Raw genomic sequence first — 20,110 nt, 5'->3', positions numbered from 1 at the left:
CACAGAGATAGGGAGGGATATTGGAGGTGCATGAGGTTACAGAGATAGGGAGGGTTTGTTGAAGCTGTTGTAGGTTACAGAGATAGGGAGGGTTGTTGGGGACATAGGAGGTTACAGAGATAGGAAGGGGTGTTGGGGCTGGAGGAGATTACAGAGTGTATTTCTTTTAAATCTGATTCAGATAAGCCTGTACCTGAAGTACAAACATTAACCAGGTCCAAGTACAAATGAACACAAACAATTGTTGTCTGTATCGAAGTCTGAAACAACAGTAATTCAGTATAATGTACTGTGTCACACACGATGATGTTAACAGAGATCCTTTCAATGTCCCAATGCAGTCAATGATCTGAATTTAAATTTGAATTTGAATGATTCATTGTCACTTGCATTGTATAGTGAATAACCCAGTAAAATAAAGTGAAAAGCTTCAACTGTAACCATAATACAGCACCATTTTGAATAGTTCTAGAAATAAAACAAGTAAAAAGATCTAACTGAACGAGAGACCATATTTGTTTTGCCACCACCATGTGCCTTGTCCTATGACACTTGTGTTCCCACCCCTCCCCCCCCACCACCTCACCACCGTCTGTGCCAGACCCACCAACGTAGCAGGTGCCAGTGTTTAGAATCCATGTCTTTGTTGCTGGGCCCACCTCACTGATGCTGAGACCCATGCTGCACCCACACTCGCCCCACAACCAGGAGTCCTCGGCTCCGCCGCCAGGCCAGGCTGCCGCCATGCCAAGAGTCCTGCACTGGCAGCCGTCCTCCGAGATGGCACCTTGCCAGTGCCGCCATCTTGAAGAGTTTGTTGCCACCGCCGCTGCCTCCAATCACTGGAGGGGCCACCTCTGTCACTACCACCTCTGACCACCAGGAGGCCGCCACCACTGCGCATGGCCAGCTTTCGCTGCTACTGAAAGAACAGAGTCAGAAAGACCAGAAGTTAAAATAGAAACAACAGAAAGCAGATTGGAGCGGATGAGCCCTGGTCAAGAGCCTGCATACAGCCATGCTACCCTGCCGCCATCTTGGATCTGGACCAATAACAACTGCTCATGTTCAGTTCCACCAATAGAGCCAGTGCTTATTGAGACCTATTCTTAGTAGCAACACATGCATGAACAGGAATAAGCTTTTTTTTACAAAGCCCTTCTCCTTCATCTCACCATCAGTGGAACACAAGAACATCTGCATAGGATGCCTAATGATACAGAGTCTGAGCGACCAACACTGAACAACAATGTGAGACAGTATCCTAGTGAGCGATACTGGACACTCGAGTTTCCAAAGTACTTCACTAGGCCAAGTATTATTAATATAGTTGTAAAGTGTCCCAGGTAAGATCCAGTGAAGAATCCATTGTATTTGTAAATCTGGTTTGCTGCACTGACTTCTGCTGAAATATTTTATTCATCACTAGTTAATTCAAGGTGACGTTCTCATCTTGGGAGAACGAAGCAAAGATTATTTCTTTTTTTTCCCCTCAGGTCAACCACTAATATCATCAGGTGCACACAATATGTGAAAAAAGGGCCCGTTTTAAAATTTATGACAGCCTGCAGCTAATCAGAGGGATAGCTCATGACTACCGAAGCAAGGAAGGAGATTCTATTCATTGGCTGGATTCCTGAATCGCTTTGGTCTCAATATGAAAATGTCTCTTTTTAATTTAAAAACCACAGCATCCTTATACAAAACTGGGTCATTGCAAAATTGGAGGAAGGGGATGGACTAGATTGTGTATTGTTTGTTGAGATGAAGTTGTATTTGAAGTGGTGCGAATTCCAACTCAAATATAAATATTCACTGTTCTATCACCTGGAAAAGCACAGTAGTTCAGGCAGCACTGGAGGAGCAGTAGGCATCTGCAGTCATTGTTTTTACCTACTGTTCTATCATCATCAGTTAAGGAACAGGACACCATTCAGCCCCTTAAAGTCCATTCTACCATTCAATTTGATTATGGTTGATCTGCCAGCTAACTCCATCTACCCACTTTTGTTCTGTCATACCATTAATATTCTTCACTGAACAAAAGAAAACCATCAATCTCAGTTTTGAAATTGACTGTCAGCCTCCATAGTTCCTTTGACGGGAGCATATTTTCCCTGAAATCCACTCCCCTTTGGGTGAAAATGTCTTTCCCTCACAGGACCCGTGACAATTCCTATTCTGATTTCAAGGTTCAAGTCAGAAGTCACATGACACCAGGTTACAGTCCAACAGGTCTATTGAAATCGCAAGCTTTCGGAGCGCTGCTCCTTCATCAGGTGAAGTGGGGGGAAATGCACAAGCAGAGAATTTATAGGTGGAGAGATCATTGTAACTTTCCAAGTAATTAAGAGTGTGAAAAGATAGTACAAATCGTGTAAATGGAGAGTTGACAGGGCTGAATGTCAAGTTTCTGCAGGTGATCAAAAGTGTCAAATGTGACCTATAATCTGATTAATTGAGGCAGAGAGATAATTACAAAAAAATCAAAAATAAGGTGGCACTAGAGACAAACCAAATGACTGGAATAACATGATAGGTATAAGAGTCACATGACAAAGGTCTAACCAAAGTAACAAGTAATCCAACACTGTTCAAACTAATTAAGGTAGAGCGATAATAACGAGTTATCAAGGAGATACTGTCAAAGGATTTCAAAGTTAATGATAAAAGCATTATTTATCATAAACACAAAAGGTAGGATGAAGCAGGAAGATGAGAAGGAAGGCACTGGGTTGGAATTTTCTAGGTAAAAACAATGACTGCAGATGCTGGAAACCAGATTCTGGATTAGAGTGGTGCTGGAAGAGCACAGCAGTTCAGACGGCATCCGAGGAGCAGTAAAATCGACGTTTCGGGCAAAAGCCCTTCATCAGGAATACAGTTGGAATTTTCTGTCAATCTGGAATGATGCCTCCCTTCATTCCAACAGCAATCAGGTGGGAACTTTGAATCAAAGAAAAGAATGAGTGAACAACTCAGGGAGCTGAAAAGGAATTTCACCCAGGGCTCCTTCTTCTCATTAACACAGACATCCTGCTGTACAGATCAGGAAGGGCAGCAGTGACGCCCAGGACAACATAAAAGCTTGAATTTATATAGTGTCGTTCATGCAGTATAGCACCATAAAGTGCCTCCCCAAAGCAAATACCAAGCAAAATCTGATATAGTGAAAACAGGGTAGCTCAGTGGATAGCACTGCTGCCTCACAGCACCAGGGTCCTGGGTTCAATTCCTGTCTCGGGCAACTGTCTGTGTGGAGTTTGCACATTCTCCCTGTGACTGCATGGGTTTCCTCCCACAATCGAAAGATGTGCAGGCCAGGTGAATTGGCCATGCTAAATTGCCTTTGGTGTTAGGTGCATTAGTCAGAGGTAAATATAGGGCGGGGGAATGGTTTGGAGTGGGTTACTCTCCAGAGGGTCAGTGTGGACTTGTTGGGCTGAAGGGGCCTGTTTCCATACTGTAGAGAATCTAATCTAAAGAGATGCTAGGATGGATGGTGAACAGTTTGGTCAGTGAGGTAGGCTTTAAGGAACACTCATGTTTCCCTTGCTTGAGGACTGTACAGAACAAGGGATCAGTCTCAGGATACATCATAGGGCATTTGTGTCTGAGATAAGGAGGGATTTCTTCCCTCAGAAGTGGGGGAAACCTGAGGAGTGCTCTACTACAGAACGTTGTCAAGGCCAAGTCAGGGAAGACAAAGTTGAGGGGTGTGGAGCGAGAGCGTGAGCATGGTATTGAGATAGCGGGTCAGCTGTGATCATTTTGAATGCTGGAGCAAGCCCAATTCTGCACCTATTTCTTATGGAAAGGTGAAGAGAGAGGCAGAGAGGTTTGGGGAGGGAGGTCCAGAGGTTAGGGTCCAGGCACCAATGAAATCGTGGATGGTCAACAAACCAGAGTTGGAGGACTGGGACTAGAGGAGACTCCGGAGGTGGGGAGGGATTTGAAAACAGGGAAGAAAGTTTTGAAATGAAGTGATTGCTGAGGCCAGGAGCTAATGTAGATCAGCGAGCACTGGGGTGATGAGTGAACAGAACATGTTTAGGGCACACGTAGCAGTGGACTGGATGAGTTTGGGGTTTACAGAGGATGGGAGAGCAGCCTGCTATGGCCTGTGAATTGACACATGCATTGGAGCTCCCCGAGGAAGAAGGGAATTGTTCAGTACCGTGAAGAAGGGGCTGGGGGCTATCTGGAATAAGAAAGCTGAAGCAGGGTAGCTAAAGAACAGATCACTGAATATATTTCTGAGGGTTAGTGAAAGGAATAATCCTGCTCTATGTTACTGATTGTTCTTTGTTCTCCAATCCCTGTAGTCACCGTGATGGTGCAGGCTCCATCCTCCCATTCATCTGCAACAAACAAGGCTTTCATTTCTATTCAGATACAGTCAGTGACAAAGAATCATTATTCTCTCATGTACTGACCATGTGACAAAGTGCCTAAAGGCACGGCCTCTCACCCACACAAGCCTGTTCAACCAGATGACTCTGTTTTGACCGTTTCCCACCCAAGTTGAGTTAGCACCTCCATTTCCTTCGATGGGAACCACGAAATACATCGGGACTGTGTTACAGACGGGCCCCATCTCACTGGCACAAGGCCTTTTGGTTATAGCCAAGGATTCATACCCCATAGAGGAAACCCATTCAGTCCATCATGCCGGTGCCAGCTCTTTAATAGGGCTATCCAATCAGCCTCTTGTCCCTTGCATTTACTCCATAGCCTTGCAAAACTTCCTTTTTCAGGTCAAATGTAGCCAAGTGTAACTTCTGACAGTAGACCTTTTGGAAGTTATTTTTAAATCTGTTTCTACCACATGACCTCCCCACCCCGACCCCATCCACTCCAACCCTTTTCCAGGCAGTGCATTCCAGGTCAGAACTCACTGTGTTAAAATTATATTCTACATGCCGTCCACTCTCGGTCTTTTGATAATCACTCTGGTTGTGTCCTGTGGTAACCATCTTTGTTATCAGCGGGAGTTTCTCCTGATTCATTATATCAAAACCCTTAACAATCTTGAACATCTCTCTTAAGCCTCCCTTTAACTTCTCTGCTTGAAGAAGACCACCTCTGCGTTCCCTGGTGTTCCCACTGAACAGGTGGAAAGCAAAAGCGGAATGGGAGTCGTTTCTGATTGGAGTGATGTTCTGTGGAACTATTTACATGTGATCCAATTCACACCGCTCTGGTCGGGGTAGATACACAAAACTATGTCCTCATGGGGCGGGAAATCTCAAAATTAGAACAAGACTAATGAGGAGTAAACAAACACAGAGGTTGCTGGAAAAGCTCAGCAGGTCTGGCAGCATCTGTGAAAAGAAGTTGGAGTTAACGTTTCAGATGTGAAACCCTTCCTCAGGAAGGGTCGCCAGACCTGAAACGTTAACTCCGATTTCTCTTCACAGATGCTGCCAGACCTGCTGAGTTTTTCCAGCAACCTCTGTGTTTGTTTCTGATTGACAGCATCCAGAGTTCTTTCAGTTCTAAATTAGGAGTAAATTTTGAAAATGAAGGATGTTGGAAGTCTGAAATTCCTTTCTGCGGAAGATGAGGTGTTTTGGGTCAAAAATTAAGTTGAGGACAGACAGCAATCGATTTTGATTAATTGGATTAAGTGTTAAATGTAAAACCACCATAATCCCACAGTTTCAGCAAAGAGAAGCAACTGGTGGTGGTTTAACATAAGAGTCTCCTTACCTCAGTGAGCAGTTGAGAAAAGAGCCCTTTGTGGTAACTGTAGCTGGTGTGGGAATTGAACCGACACTATTAGCACCACTCTGCAGTATAAACCAGCTGGTAAGCTAACTGACCCCTTACTTGAACATATCAGAGATATAAAACAAATGTAGGTGAATGGAATCGAGCTAACATAACCATGAATAGTGGGCTGGCTTTCAGGGTTTGAATGGCCTCTTCCTGTCCCAGTTGATGTGATGCAACTTATAAAAGAATGACTCATCCCTCACATTAGAAAATAATTTGCATTTTGATTAAAATATTTGTTGCATTTTAATTAACCATCCATTTGTATTTTCCTCACAGCGATGAAATCTGGAGGCACACAGTTAAAACTCATCATGTCTTTCCAAAACTATGGCCAGGCGCTCTTTAAACCAATGAAGTGAGTACGTTTTTCAACTATCTTGTTCATTTATGTGGTTGCGAGCTGCATGTAAATCAGCAATGAACGAGATATTCCCATCAATCCTTCCGCTTGTTACAACAAATAATCGGTTCGCTTTCTATGAATTTTGATTTGTTTGAACAGTTTGTTTCTTCATGACGATAACATTTATACAGTATACTTAACATTGTTTAACATGGCGAAATGTTCTTTGGTGCCTCAGAAACAAACTTTGACACCAAGACACATGAGATATTAGTGCCAAATTGCTTGGTTAAAGAGGTAGATTTTAACATGCAGCTTAAAGGAGCAGAGGGAGTGGACAGGTGGAAAGGTGAAGGAAGGAATTCCAGAGCTTAGTGTATGTGCAGCTGAAGACAAAACTGCCAATTCCCATTCAGGCGTATGCACCAGGTCCACAGAGGTATGGGAGAGGCGTAGGGCTAGAAGAAGGCTAATGAAGCAAATCCAGGCAATTGTTTGAAAACAAGGATGAGAAGTTTAAACTTGAGGTGTTGCTGGATAAGGAAGCAGTGTAGGTCAGTGAGCACAGGGTGGATGAGAGCCTGTTTTTTTAGTTGGGAAGTGTGCGGGTTGTCAGTCAGCAGACTGTTTTGAGGACAATAGCCCTGTCAGGCACATTCCCAGCAAGAAAAGATCCAGACCCCCACTGGGTGTTTATTTGAGGGTCTGAAGGCAGCTTGAACAAATGGGTTCCTCTGGTTGAAGAGTCCAGAACAAGGGAGTCCAATACTTCAGAATTGAAGAGTTCAGGGTGATAACTCAGCTAGACTTTTTCCCACACAGGACAGTGAAAATCTGGAACTTTCACTCCTGGGAAAAGTGCTCAACATTGAGAATCAGTGAAGAATTCCAGAACTGGGTTTGATGCTTTTCAATTTGGCAAGGGTGCAAAGGGATGTGGAACTAATGCAGTCGATAAAGTTAAAATACAGACCAGCCATGATCTCATTGAATGGCAGAACAGGCTCATGGAACCAAAAAGACTTCTCCTGTGCCCTTGATCTTAAAACACCCAATTATCAGAGATACATTATGGGCAAGTGTTTAATATTGCAATCCCCTTCTCCCATCTCCACTTCCACCTCCCAATCAAATATTGGAGGCAGGTTTGTTGCATAATTCCTGAATTATTGAGCCTTGCATTGTAAAGAAATGGATATCAGCAATATCACAAGAAAGCACAACGGTTAAGAAAAATTATTGGAATACAAGTCAATAATGCAAGAACAGACAGTGTGGAAGGAGGACGTCATTCTTTACTGATGAGTGTTCAATGTTCTGGATGAGTTTTTTAAAATATCTAGAGTACTCAGGAGAGGGAAACTATAGCCAAAGATGGAATCAGTTTCTCTCCTGCCCTGGATATCTGCCTCGCACTTGCTCCCACATTCTCTCTGTCACCTCTCTAATCTGTGAGAAAGTGAGGACTGCAGATTAGATTCCTTACAGTGTGGAAACAGGCCCTTCGGCCCAACAAGTCCACACCAACCTTCCAAAGAGTAACCCACCCAGACCCATTCCCCACTAATGCACCTATCACTATGGGCAATCTTTGGACTGTGGAAGGAAACCGAAGCACCCGGAGGAAACCCATGCAGACACAGGGTGAATGTGCAAACTCCACGCAAACAGTCGCCCGAGGCTGAATTCGAACTCAGGTCCCTGGCACTGCGAGGCAGCAGTGCTAACCACTGAGCGACCCTGCCACCCTTTTGCATGCTGGAGAGTCAGACTCAAAAAGTGTGGCGCTGGAAAAGCACAGCAGGTCAGGCAGCATCCGAGGAGAAGGAGAGTCGACGTTTCAGGCATAAACTCTTGGGCATTTCCGACTCTGTCTAACTGTGTGTAGACACTGCTGAGGCAGGAGGGGTCAGCAGGTGTGCTGGGAGCTATCCTTGTCACCATTACGTCACTGCGGTGTGGACAAGGACAGCCAACCTTTGTGCTGGGTGACAGGTGGACCAGGATGGCGGAGGATGTGGGCAAAGTTCAGGGGCTCAGTTATGGGGATATCTCTTCACTATTTCTTCAAATCACATCAGTTCCATTATTTCCATATCACACAGGTAGACTTCCCTGTATTATAACATCGATCATTCAAGTGACTTTGAGGTTTTTGCCTCCATGCCATGTAGGGATGGCACTTTCTCTGAGAAGTAATATCCTGACCTCAGCCCTGTGTTTGCCATTCCCCAAATTGAATGTATGTCTTTGTCTTACTGTAACAATTTCACTGAAGTAGCATTCCAGACAGAACTCATTCTGAACTCTGTTCTTCTTCACAGTTACCTGTCCATCAAAACTAAAAAGCCCAATTTCTGTCAGATTTTCCCCTAACCCTGACCTGGTTTCCAGGCTTCACTTTATTCTGCTCTAACTCCACATGGCCTTGATTCCTCAGTGACCATAGAGCCTAGAGCCATAGAGTCCTACAGCATGGAGATAGGTCGTTTGGCCCAAACTGGTCCCTGCCACTCAAACTGTCCATCCACACTAACCCCATTTCCCTGCCCTTGGCCCATATCCTAATAACCTTTTCCTATCAGTGTGTTCGTCCTTCTTTTAAATGTTGTTAATGTATCCACCTCAACCACTTCCACTGGTAGCTCATTCCATATGCATACCACACTGTCTGTTTAAAAAGGTTGCCCCTCAGGTTCCCTTTTATACTTTCCCCTCTAACCTTAAACTGATGCCCTCTAGTCCTCGAATCCCCAGCCCTGGGAAAAAGACTGAGTGCATTCACCTTATCCACACTTCTCCTGATCTTATTCACCTCTCTAAGGTCTGCCCTTAGACTCCTACACTCTGAAGAAAAAAGTCCTCACTTGTCCAATCTCTCCCTATAACTTAGACCATTGATTCCTGGCAACATCCTTGTAAATTTCTTCTGCACTCTTTCCAGCTTAATAACATCCTTCCCATAACAGGGTGACCAAAACTGAACATATTACTCCCAAGTGCGCCTCACCAACATCCTGTATAACTGCAACTAAATTTCCCAACTTCTATACTCAGTGCCCTGACTGGTGAAGAAAGTGCACCTTCTTCACTGCCCTGTCCATCTGTGACTTCACTTTCAGAGAACTGTGAGCCTAAACTCCAAGATCCCTCCGTTCCACGACACTCTTTTTGGCCCTACTGTTCACCATGAAACTCCCACCTTGATTTGACTTTCCAAAATGTAAGACCTCACACTTATCTATATTAAACTCCATTTGCCATTTCTCGGCCCACTTCCTCAGCTGATCAAGGTCCTGCTGCAATTTCTGATAACCTTCTTCACCGTCCATGATACCACCTATTTTAAAAAGCTTCCTAATCATGCCTTGTACAAGCTCATCCAAATCACTGATATAGATAACAATTGGAATCAAGAACTGGGCTCCGTTGGACAAAAAGCCAGAGCACTTGATGCTCGTTGTCGACCGGAGCTCAGTGGGTAACACACTTGCCATTTGGGTTAGTGGGCTCTGGGTTCCAGCCTCACTCCAAAAGTACAGATGGTGCACAACGCTGCCAGAGGTGGCGCTATTTGGGTAAGGTGCAAAACTGAATCCACCTATCCCCTTGGGTGGACATAAACAATCCCAGGAACTGATTGAATGAAGAGCAGGAGAGTGCTGGTTGCGGGATCTTCCTGTGTCCAAACTAGCTGTCATACTTTCCTATATTAACAGTGACTATCTTTGATTATGCCATTGGCTGTAAAATGCTTTTGGACATGCTACGGTCATGAAAGATGCGATATAAATGTAAGCTCTTTCTCTCCTGTGACAAAGATGATTAATGAGGATAGGGCAGTGGATGTTGTCGACATGGACTTTAGGAAAGGATTTAACAAAGTCCCTCATGGCAGGCTGGTCCAGAAGATGAAGTCATATGGGAGCCATGGTGAGTTGGATCCATAATTGGCTTGGTCATAGAAGACATGGTGTATTTGTGTTTTTCTGACTGGAGGTCTGTAACCAATGGTGTCCTGCAAGGATCAGTACTGGGACCTCTGTTGCTTGTAATATTGATAAATTGTTTGGATGAAAATCTAGATGGTCCGATTAGTAAATGTGCAGATGACACAAAAATTGGTGAAGTTGTGGATAGTAAGGAAGGTTGTCAATAGCAGAATATGGATCAGTTGGAAACTGGACAGAGAAATTGCAGATGGAACCTCATTATAGGAAAGATGTGGAAGCTTTAGAAAGGGTACAGGGAGATTTACCAGGATGCTGCCTGGACTGGAGGGCATGTCTTAAGAAGAAAGGTTGAGGGAGCTAGGGCTTTACTCATTGGAGTGAAGAAGGATGAGAGGTGACTTGATAGAGGTGTACAAGATGATGAGAGGCAGAGATTGAGTGGATGGCCAGAGACTGTTTTTCCAGGGCGGATATGACTATCAAAAAGGGTCATAATTTTAAGGTGATTGAAGGAAGGTTTGGTGGAGATGTCAGAGGTAGGTTCTTTACACAGAGAGTGGTGGGTGCATGGAATGCAAATACATTAGGGACATTTAAGTGACTCTTAGATAGGCATAGAGAAGATGAAGGGTATGTAGGCAGAAGTGGGTACTGCAGATGCTGGAGATGAGACTCAAGATTAGAGTGGTGCTGGAAAAGCACAGCAGGGCAGGCAGCATCCGAGGAGCAGGAAAATTGACGTTTTAGGCAAAAGCCCTTCATCATGTAGGTTAGACTGATTTTAGAGTAGGTAAAAAGTCGGCACAACATTGAGGTCCGAAGGGCCTGTACTGTGCTATACTGTTCTATGTTCTATGTTCTTTACCATCTGGTTGGTCTACCCCTGTGGAGGTGTGAGGGGTCATTAGGACTCATTCACTTTAATAAAACAACTGCTGTGAGCGAGAAAGCAATGGTTAGTTACTCTAACCCTCGAATGACTAAAGTTTTAGCAGCTCCTCCTATGTCTTTTATATTTAGGTCAACGTGTACTTTAATATTAAGGAAGTTGCTAGAGATAACGGAATAAGCACAATACACCAGGGAGTGTCGGGCTAGAATTTAAGGTTAAACTTGTGCATTGAGAGCCAACCTATAAACTTCTGCCATTAGAGCAAGAGTCTAATCGACTGAGCCACAGAAACTATTGGTCCCAGGCTCAGAGGTGAGAGCTAGATTCAAATTGACAAAAAAGAGTGGTTAGAAAGTTAATCATTTTGCAGAAATGGTACCCCAAGACCATGGGTAAAACCCAGCGCAAACAACAGAAAGCCAAATGACGACAGAGAGTCACGTTCTGTCCCGACAATGTAAGGGCAGAGAGCAGGAGAGTCTTTGAATATCTCACTTGAGATCTGTCTTTCTGAAAGTGCAATCAGCTAACTGAGCTACGGTCTAATTAGAAGGTATACCCTTTACTGACATGATGATGTTTTGCTCTGGAACAACATTCTCAGATACAAATGATCTTGCTGTAAGTCAGATGTCCCAAGGGTTCGAGTGGCATATTGCCAAAGTATTTCTAATATTGCCTCACAACCTTAACTCTTCAGGTGCTTGGGCCCTTAAAACCTACATTGAAATTATTTTTCTGCACAACATGATTAGTATTCAGAATCAAGAGTTTATTCACTACTACTTCAAGGGGATATTGTGGGCAAAATGGGCCTGGGACCAGGCTGGCCTGAAATTGGGCCTTGGGTTTCACTTTAACAATTGGGTAGGTTGCCTGTCGTGTGTTTAAAGGCTTCTTGGGTGTAGGGTGAAAGCAGGAATATGACACTGAGATAGAGAATCATCCATGATCAGTCTGAATGGCAGAGCAGGCTTGAAGGGGCAGATGGCCTGTAGCTGCTCCTAATTCCTGTCCTTCATGGGTAGTTCACCTGTCACTGGAGACACTGGGGAATGCTCGCCTCTCTTTCAGAGCTCTTCAAGTTAGTCCCAATGTGAGGAACTGACGAGGGAACGTGCAATGCCATCGGGACAACTACACTGCCAAGGGGAATAGTCCTATGCGAATGAACGAAAAGCTAATCAACGATGGCTGGTTGTTTTCATTCAGTTGCGGGATATGGACATTTCTGGCTAGACATCATTTATTGCCTGTCGCTGACTTCCCTTGAGAAGGTGGTGGTGAGCTGCCTTCTTGAACAGCTGCAGTTCATGTAGATTGACACACAGTGCCCTTAGGGAGGGAATTCCAGGATTTTGACCCAGCCACAGTGAAGGAATGGCAATATATTTCCAAGTCAGGATGGAGAGTGGCTTGGAGGGGAACTTGCCGGTGGTGGTGTTCCCATGGGACTGCTGTCCTTGTCCTTCGAAATGGTGATGGGTATGGGTTTTGAAGGTGCTGTTTAAGCATCTCGAGTAAACAGGTTCAGCACTTTCTGGAAACCTGGCCTTTTAAAGCCTACTCCAATCCCACAGCCTGATTTCTCAAGAGGGTCTCTGAAGCAGCCGTTAAGTCACATATTGGCCTAAGTCTATTATAGATGGCCAGCCCAAATGCCTGAAGTATGGCTTGAATCAATCCCAGGTTGAACTTTCTTCAGGGGCCCTTGGGTAGAGCACATCAGTGCCTGAAATTGGGCTCACTGCACTTATTTACACCTGTGAAACATTGTGTACGCACACAAAATGTACTTTACGCATATATTTGCATAGCAAATAATGGCTAGCTCTCAGTAACCAAGGAATTAAAGCACTCACAGTGATCAGAAAACATTGTCATGGTCTGCTGGTCATTATTCCATTTCACCAAAAACCTCACAAAGTGTAAGTTCACATCATGTGAATGGGGATTGGGATCACATAGACCTAGTAAGAGGCCTGGAAGTTACACTGGGCAGACATTGCTATACATGCCAACATTAAAGTAAGGCACTAAGGGGTGCACATGAGGCATGTTGGGTGTGTAATTTCCCTTTGACCCAGGGCCCAAACCTGATTTGAGACACATTGTGACAGTGCAGCTCTGAAGTCACACCTCTGACCTGACATTGACAGGTGGGTGGCACAAACCTCTCGGAAGGAAGTGGTTTTTCCTCCTTTTCACTTGGTACTCACCTTGGGTCTTAATATGTTGTTCGCACTCCACAACTGCATCCTAAACCTGTAAGAGTCCAAATCGCAATCAAAAGCTTGCAGTGTCCTGCACTGCCTGATGTTCCATTTCAACAGACCGAGACATCTCCCGTGACAGTGGCTCTATTGGTTAAACCCTGACTAATATACTGCACTGTGCAACTTCTAGCAGAATCCTGTAAAACCAACCGTTTTAAAACTAAATCTGTCAGCAAGTAATCATCACACAAAACATATGCCCAGAAATGTACATTCACCTTTAGGGCTGCCCCAAGTGTTACTGCCTCAAATCCAGTTGCAGAAGCAGCAGATTGCATTTACATAGCACACCTTCATAGGAGAATAATTACAATCCATGTGACACCGAGGCACATAATGAGAAATTAAAACATGTGACCAAAAAGTGTACTCACCATTTGAGAAGCATTTGAAAGATGGGGACTGATGGAGAGCTTAGAGCCCAGCCAGCAGACAATGGAGACTGGGGGCTTGCAAGAGGCCAGCGTTGAAAGTCCACAATGATCTTGGAAGGTTTTAGGACTGGAGGAAGCTACAGAGTTACGAAGCAGTGAGACATTGGACAGACTTGACCATAAAGATGAGAGTATTTAAATCCAGGCATCACTGAACTGGAAGCTGGTCTCAGTGAGCAGGGATGAACAGGACTCGGTGTGAGTTTTAAGCAGAGTTTCTGTGTTCTGTGGTAAACACATGAGAAAGCATCTGGTAAAAATGTGGTCTGGCTTTCTTCCAGATGCTGTCTGATGGAAAGCATATGATATATGAAAGATTCTAACAGCAGTCTAAGCTCACAATGTTAATGATGCTTCCTGAATGTTAACATTCTTTTTAAGTAAGAACGTACATAGTTTTCCAATTGATGAAGCAGCGCTGTAATCTTTAATCGCCATTCAGAGTGAGCAACTCACACAACAGCTGCCTGTAAATATTCCGACCTAGCATTTCATTATTCACCACACTTTTTACATCTTGCAAAATATTCATATAATTTGCATCGCATGTTATTATGTTTTGGAAGAGAATATGTACATAACATGATGAGTGCTCGGTGTGTCCGCAGCAACAGTCAACAGTGTCAACTGTGCCTCAGTGGAGAACTCTTGACTGTGAAATCAAAGGTTGTGTGTTCAAGTCCAGCCTGGACACTTGAGCACACAACTCACGACTGACACGCTGACTGTAACACTGAGGGGATGCTGCACTGTCATCATGAGAAGAGATGCAGGTAGATGTGATAGCACAGCCCCTCCACCAACTCTGGCCAAGTAGCCAGCATGGACTCACCATTTTGCTGCTAACCTGGTGTTCTGCAGAGCTGACAATCTGTATCAAACCCCAGGAAGGGAAGAGGGTTGCTAATTTGCAAGATACATAAATAGCATCAAAACAGGAATTCTGTTCATTATGACAAGCGTTGATTATCTATTAATCATTTCAAGCCAAGTATAAGCAAAGAGAGCACACTCAGCATGATTAAATGAATTAATCACTCACAGATGAGTGCACACTGCACTGTTTGATCAATGATAGTGTTGTGGCACAGATTTCAGACTGGACAAGCTTATGCCTTTAAGATGTTAGATAGCATCATGAGATGCGATGTTCCAGTATAAAGGTACTTACCTCACTGGCAGTCACTCTCTCTGTGTAAGGGAGTCAGTCAATTTTGGGTATGTTGTATAGTAACATCAGTAAGCATAGAACTAAGACAGTATGGATGTAAGTCTGTGTTACCATAACCTTACAAATAGTTACCTGTTGTAAATAAACTTGTGCTATCAGACTCAAGAAAAACCTGTCTGTAGAATATATTATAAGGATCTAACTTAGAGAAAATTAGATCATCTGGTGGGATGGTTACTGCTCAGCTAAAGACTCACCACTTTTTGGCATGATGGTGCAAACTATTACTTGTTATTTATTGAGCGTCATGGCAACGTTAGAGCAGATGCAGCAAGTGGAATCGAATTCAGTCACCTGTGTCCAACCCTCAGTCAGGCAGACACTGAGGACACTCTGAGTAACTCTCCTGCATCCCTGAACAGCCCACCATTATGGCAAAGTTGTATCTCTGCTTCTTACTTTTCTTTCATTATACTTTATAATAAAGAGCAAACTCCTTTCAGGGGCAAGTCCAACAAGAATGTAATTTCTGTTTTAATGGTGCCTAATTGATTAGCAGCTGGTTTGTGGAGTTCACAGGCCCTGTTGTCACGGTTAAGTGGTTATTCCTCCAGGGGGTATCAATAGCTGCTTCTGTGTATAATAGTGTATGGGTAAACTAAACTTCAGGCTCAGTTGCCATCCACTGCTGGTTTTTAGCTGATTATCTAAGTGCTCAATTTCTAGCAGCCAGTAACTATAAATGAGAGGTCCTTTGTATTATCTTGTGAAACACTGAGCACGTTAAGCAATGATTATGCGTGTTCACATGAAGCTATGCAATTTTTTTTTAATCAGCCTATTTGAACAAGTTTATGACAAAGCTTCATGGACATCACATCCTTAGATGGGACTTAAACCCAGACATCCTGACCCAGAAGTAAGGACATTACCACTGCACCACAAGACCATTGTACAATGATTAGTGATAGTTCACTTTATATTTTCTATGAAATGCATTAAATGGATTAACCCAACTGAGAAAATGTTTTTTGTACACTAGACATTGGGAGCTTCATAATAACCATCGGGACATACTCAAATCTATAACTTCACATAATCTTGCAATGATACAGATGTGGGCCACTCGGTCTGTCTGTGTCTGCTGTTTGCAAGAGCAACAAATTCCCATTTCTCCTGCTTTTTTTCTGTAGCCCAGCACACTTTACTGCTGTAGAAATTTAGAGTCATACAGTACGGAAACAGATCCTTCAGTCCACACTGACCAAGCTTCCCAGACTAAACTCATTTGCCTGCATTAAGTTGTTATTCAATCTGCCTCAACACCCTTTCAGGCATTTCTACATGATTAGATTAGTTAGATTCCCTACAGTGTGGAAACAGGCCCTTTGGCCCAACAAGTCCGCACTGATCATCTGAAGAGCAACCCACCCAGACCCGTTCCCCTACATTTACCCCTTCACCTAACACTATGGGCAATTTAGCATGGCCAACTCACCTAACCTGCACATCTTTGGACTGTGAGAGGAAACCGGAGCACCTGGAGGAAACCCAAGCAGACACAGGGAGAATGTGCAAGCTCCACACACACAGTTGCCCAAGGCGGGAATTGAACCCTGGCACTGTGAAGCAGCAGTGCTAACCACTGAGCCACCGTGCTGCCCCATCATTAAAACTTACTGTGTCACTATTTTATCCTTATATCACTTCTGTTTCCTCTGCTGATTAAATTTCATGCTTTGGACTGAAACAAACCAGTAGCTAAGGTGAATGATGTTAAGCAGAGTTTTCAGCCTAAACTGGGGGGCAGCTGAAGTTACAATGCAGATCAGCCATGACCTTTTCGAAAGGTGGAACAGAGGGGTGAAATGGCATCTTCCTGTTCTGATTTTACTAGCCTGTGACGTCAAGTTACTTTTGGTGATATTTTACAGCTGTTGAGTGGAGGCAGAGCCCTTGACAACTCTGATTAAACCCATCACCCAGTGTCATACTGACCCAGAGGCTCTGCTGAGTCTTGTTCCTGCAGCCTGCGTTCTTCAAATGGAATCAGCCTCTCAGCCTGAAATGGACACTCTGTTCAGAAGGCTCTTCATTCTGCAGCGAGCAGCTCAAAGTGATTTTTAGCTTCTTTTCTCTTTTCAAACATATAATCCCCAAAAATATTTGCATGAGGTGGCCAAATCTAAAGATCCATCATTCTGGCCAATATTCAGCTCACCTTCCAGGGTTGGCTTTAATCCATATGACCTTGGCCTCTTCAATCTGAATATGAGCTCCTACCCACATTTTGCCATGGTGCACCTTGCTGCCTCCATCTCTTTCTATTCTCTCCCCATCGCTCACATTCTCACAAACTGACCCTGTCTATGAAGTTCAGTGAAATTTAGGAATATTTGCAAGCAATTCCTAGAGTGGTTTCTTCTAGACTCAATCACTCTCAAAGCCCATTTCCATGACAACATGGCACACAGGGGCCTTGTTTCCAGGGAGAAACACTTATGAACTACCCTCTAGGCCTCTGGCTCCATTCTGTCTTGGAGTTAATTAACAGATCAAGATACAACCAATTACAAAATCTGACACCTCTTTGGGATTTAAAGACCAGCAGTCTATCCACCGTCAGCCCACTTGCTCAGGTCATTGTTTATAGGTACAAATATCTCCTTCCCAGTAATACCTTCTTCCCAATAAAATAATTTGGAGACTGCTTTAAACTTTAACAAACAAGCCACCCAGCCTCATCATCAATGGAATTCAGAGCAGGGTCACATAGATTCATAGAGGTGTACGCCATGGAAACGCACCCTTCGGTCCAACTCGTCCATGCCGACCAGATATCCCAACCCAATCTAGTCCCATTTGCCAGAACCCAGCCCATATCCCTCTACACCCTTCCTATTTATATACCCACCCGGATGCCTTCATGATCTCTTTCACACGCCATCTGACCCAAAGTGAAAGACACAGTCCCAAATTATAACAACCTTACAAATTTCTTCATTGTGACTCTTTCCTCCAATCGATGGTGGATCATAAGCTGAGTAAGGAGATAAAGTCAAGAGCTACCAGGATAACAGTCTGAGCTTCATGATCAAAAAGATTCTGGGCTACAATTGGATCTGCAGATTTGAGTCTGTGGTCAACATTCACAGTCTTTATAATTGCCTTCTGATGACAATCTCATTAAAACAATGTTGATGCTTTTAAAAAAAGACATCAAGTATGACTTTGCTAAAATTTTATTTCTTCAGTGGATTAAGCAGCACTTTAATTAAACTATAGCATTTGATAAATGGCATCGCACAGTTATCCCCCACAACAGACTTGGCATTTATTCCCAGCAATTCAATTACACATTGTGCAAAATGCCTGGCAATCTGATGGGTTTTGTTAAATTCAAATGGCCCATTTATAACCAGTGGTGCACTGTTAACTGCTAGAGTATAAGCCAAGTCTGGTAAATGATATCTTTGGTCATGGAGAGGACTCAGAATCTGAATCCTACCACATCCACGGTTCCAATTATTATTTCAGTTAGAAGCCTGTTTTGATCCTGAGTTACAGACTGAAGCTGCACAAACATAGAATCCCAGGCCACCTGGCTATATTTGGCCTGGCTTTTTGGTGCTTATGTTTTGCTAAGGCTTAATGGTAGCCCTCTTACCTCTGAGTCAGGAAGTAAGTCAATGGGTGAGAATTCCACTCCAGAGGTTTGACAACCCTTTAAACTGATGCTGCAGTGCAGCACTGTGGGGGGGGGGGGGGGGGGGGTGCTGTGCTGTTGGAGGTGCCACTATGGGAATGAGACCTCAAAAGGATGCAGGTCCATTTTGGAATCTCACAGCACCATTTCACAGAAGGGCAAGTTCTCCCCATGCTCACATGTTTAGACCACGCAGCCAGCTATTAGACCGTATGGGAGGCATTTGACATCCAGATGAATCTGTTTTCCAGTGATGGTCACCACGTAGACAGTCAAGGACAGAAAGCCAGGCTTCTTCTCAACTAGCAATGAAAAGAAAAACAAAATCATTTGATAGCATCTTTTTGATAACCGCTTGCATGGCCTCAGGATGTATGGAAGCATTTAAGAGCCATTTACTGACTTTTGTTTCAAAGTGCAGTCGTTATTGTAGTGAAGGAAACAATACAACTCATTTGCGCACAGCAAGAACCCATAAGCAAACATGATAATAGCCATAAAGTCTGTCATTTGATTTTGGTTGGAGGGTAAGTATAGGCCAGTCGATCTTTTCGGACTGTCCAAGAGGGCAGATGGCCTCAGTTTCATCAATCAGTTAGAATGATGGGACCTCAAACAGCATTCACACTCTCCCAGTGCTTGTGCTAGTGTAGGTGACAGCCTTGGTTTGGGCTAATTTTTCTGCTGGATCTGAGTAAGTTCCTAGTCCCACTCTGTCTCCTTTTAATAATAGCTATGACTTAAAGCCACAACCATCTGACTCAGAATTGAGAGTCCTAACCACTGAGACACAGCTGACTTCAGCTGTGAGCTTGTTTCATGTTGTTCAAAAATACAGTAGGTCAGGCCCCATGTTATACACTACCCTGAAGAAAAGGATTGAGGGTGAAGATTTGTGGGACTTGAACTTCAGTCCAGAGACTTGAGATAGTGAGCTTCTAACAACTCAAACATCATTTGAGAGGAATAATGTTGAGGCAGATGTCAAGTTTGTTTGGCGATTCCTGGTCGAGAACACAAGCCTAAATCAGAAGAGGCCAGAATTCAAATCTGCATCGATTATCTGACTCATAGCAGAGGAGGTAAGGGGGTTAGATGTTCAAACTTTTCAGGGGTTTTGGTAGAGTAAATAAAGACAATTTCTTTCATTGGCCATGATGTGGAGGCGCCGGTGTTGGACTGGGGTAGGCAAGTTATAAATCACACAACACTAGGTTATAGTCCAACAGGAGAAAGTGAGGACTGCAGATGCTGGAGATCAGAGCTCTTTCCAATCCTCCCACTTCCTCCAAACCAAAGGAGTAGCCATGGGCACCCGCATGGGCCCCAGCTATGCCTGCCTCTTCGTAGGATATGTGGAACAGTCCATCTTCCGCAGCTACACTGGCACCACCCCCTACCTTTCCCTCCGCTACATTGATGACTGTATTGGCGCTGCCTCGTGCTCCCACGAGGAGGTTGAACAGTTCATCCACTTTACCAACACCTTCCACCCCGACCTCAAATTCACCTGGACCGTCTCAGACTCCTGCCTCCCCTTCCTAGACCTTTCCA

At 44.0% G+C, this 20,110-nt stretch overlaps 1 protein-coding gene across 2 annotated transcripts in view; it reads left to right on the top strand.

Moving 5' to 3' along the window:
- The window catches only part of LOC122560579 (extracellular serine/threonine protein kinase FAM20C-like), a 95,263-nt gene that overhangs the window by 34,755 nt on the left and 40,398 nt on the right, over nucleotides 1–20,110 (top strand). For both annotated transcript variants that reach the window (XM_043711354.1, XM_043711352.1), the window contains exon 3: nucleotides 6,058–6,136. In XM_043711354.1, the coding sequence (XP_043567289.1) occupies nucleotides 6,058–6,136 (79 nt within the window). The remainder of the gene's footprint in view (nucleotides 1–6,057; nucleotides 6,137–20,110) is intronic.

This window comes from Chiloscyllium plagiosum, chromosome 21 (genome assembly GCF_004010195.1).
Source record: "Chiloscyllium plagiosum isolate BGI_BamShark_2017 chromosome 21, ASM401019v2, whole genome shotgun sequence".
Taxonomy (NCBI): domain Eukaryota; kingdom Metazoa; phylum Chordata; class Chondrichthyes; order Orectolobiformes; family Hemiscylliidae; genus Chiloscyllium; species Chiloscyllium plagiosum.
Note: the sequence above shows the minus strand (reverse complement) of the source record. Positions and strands in the feature narration are given on the sequence as shown.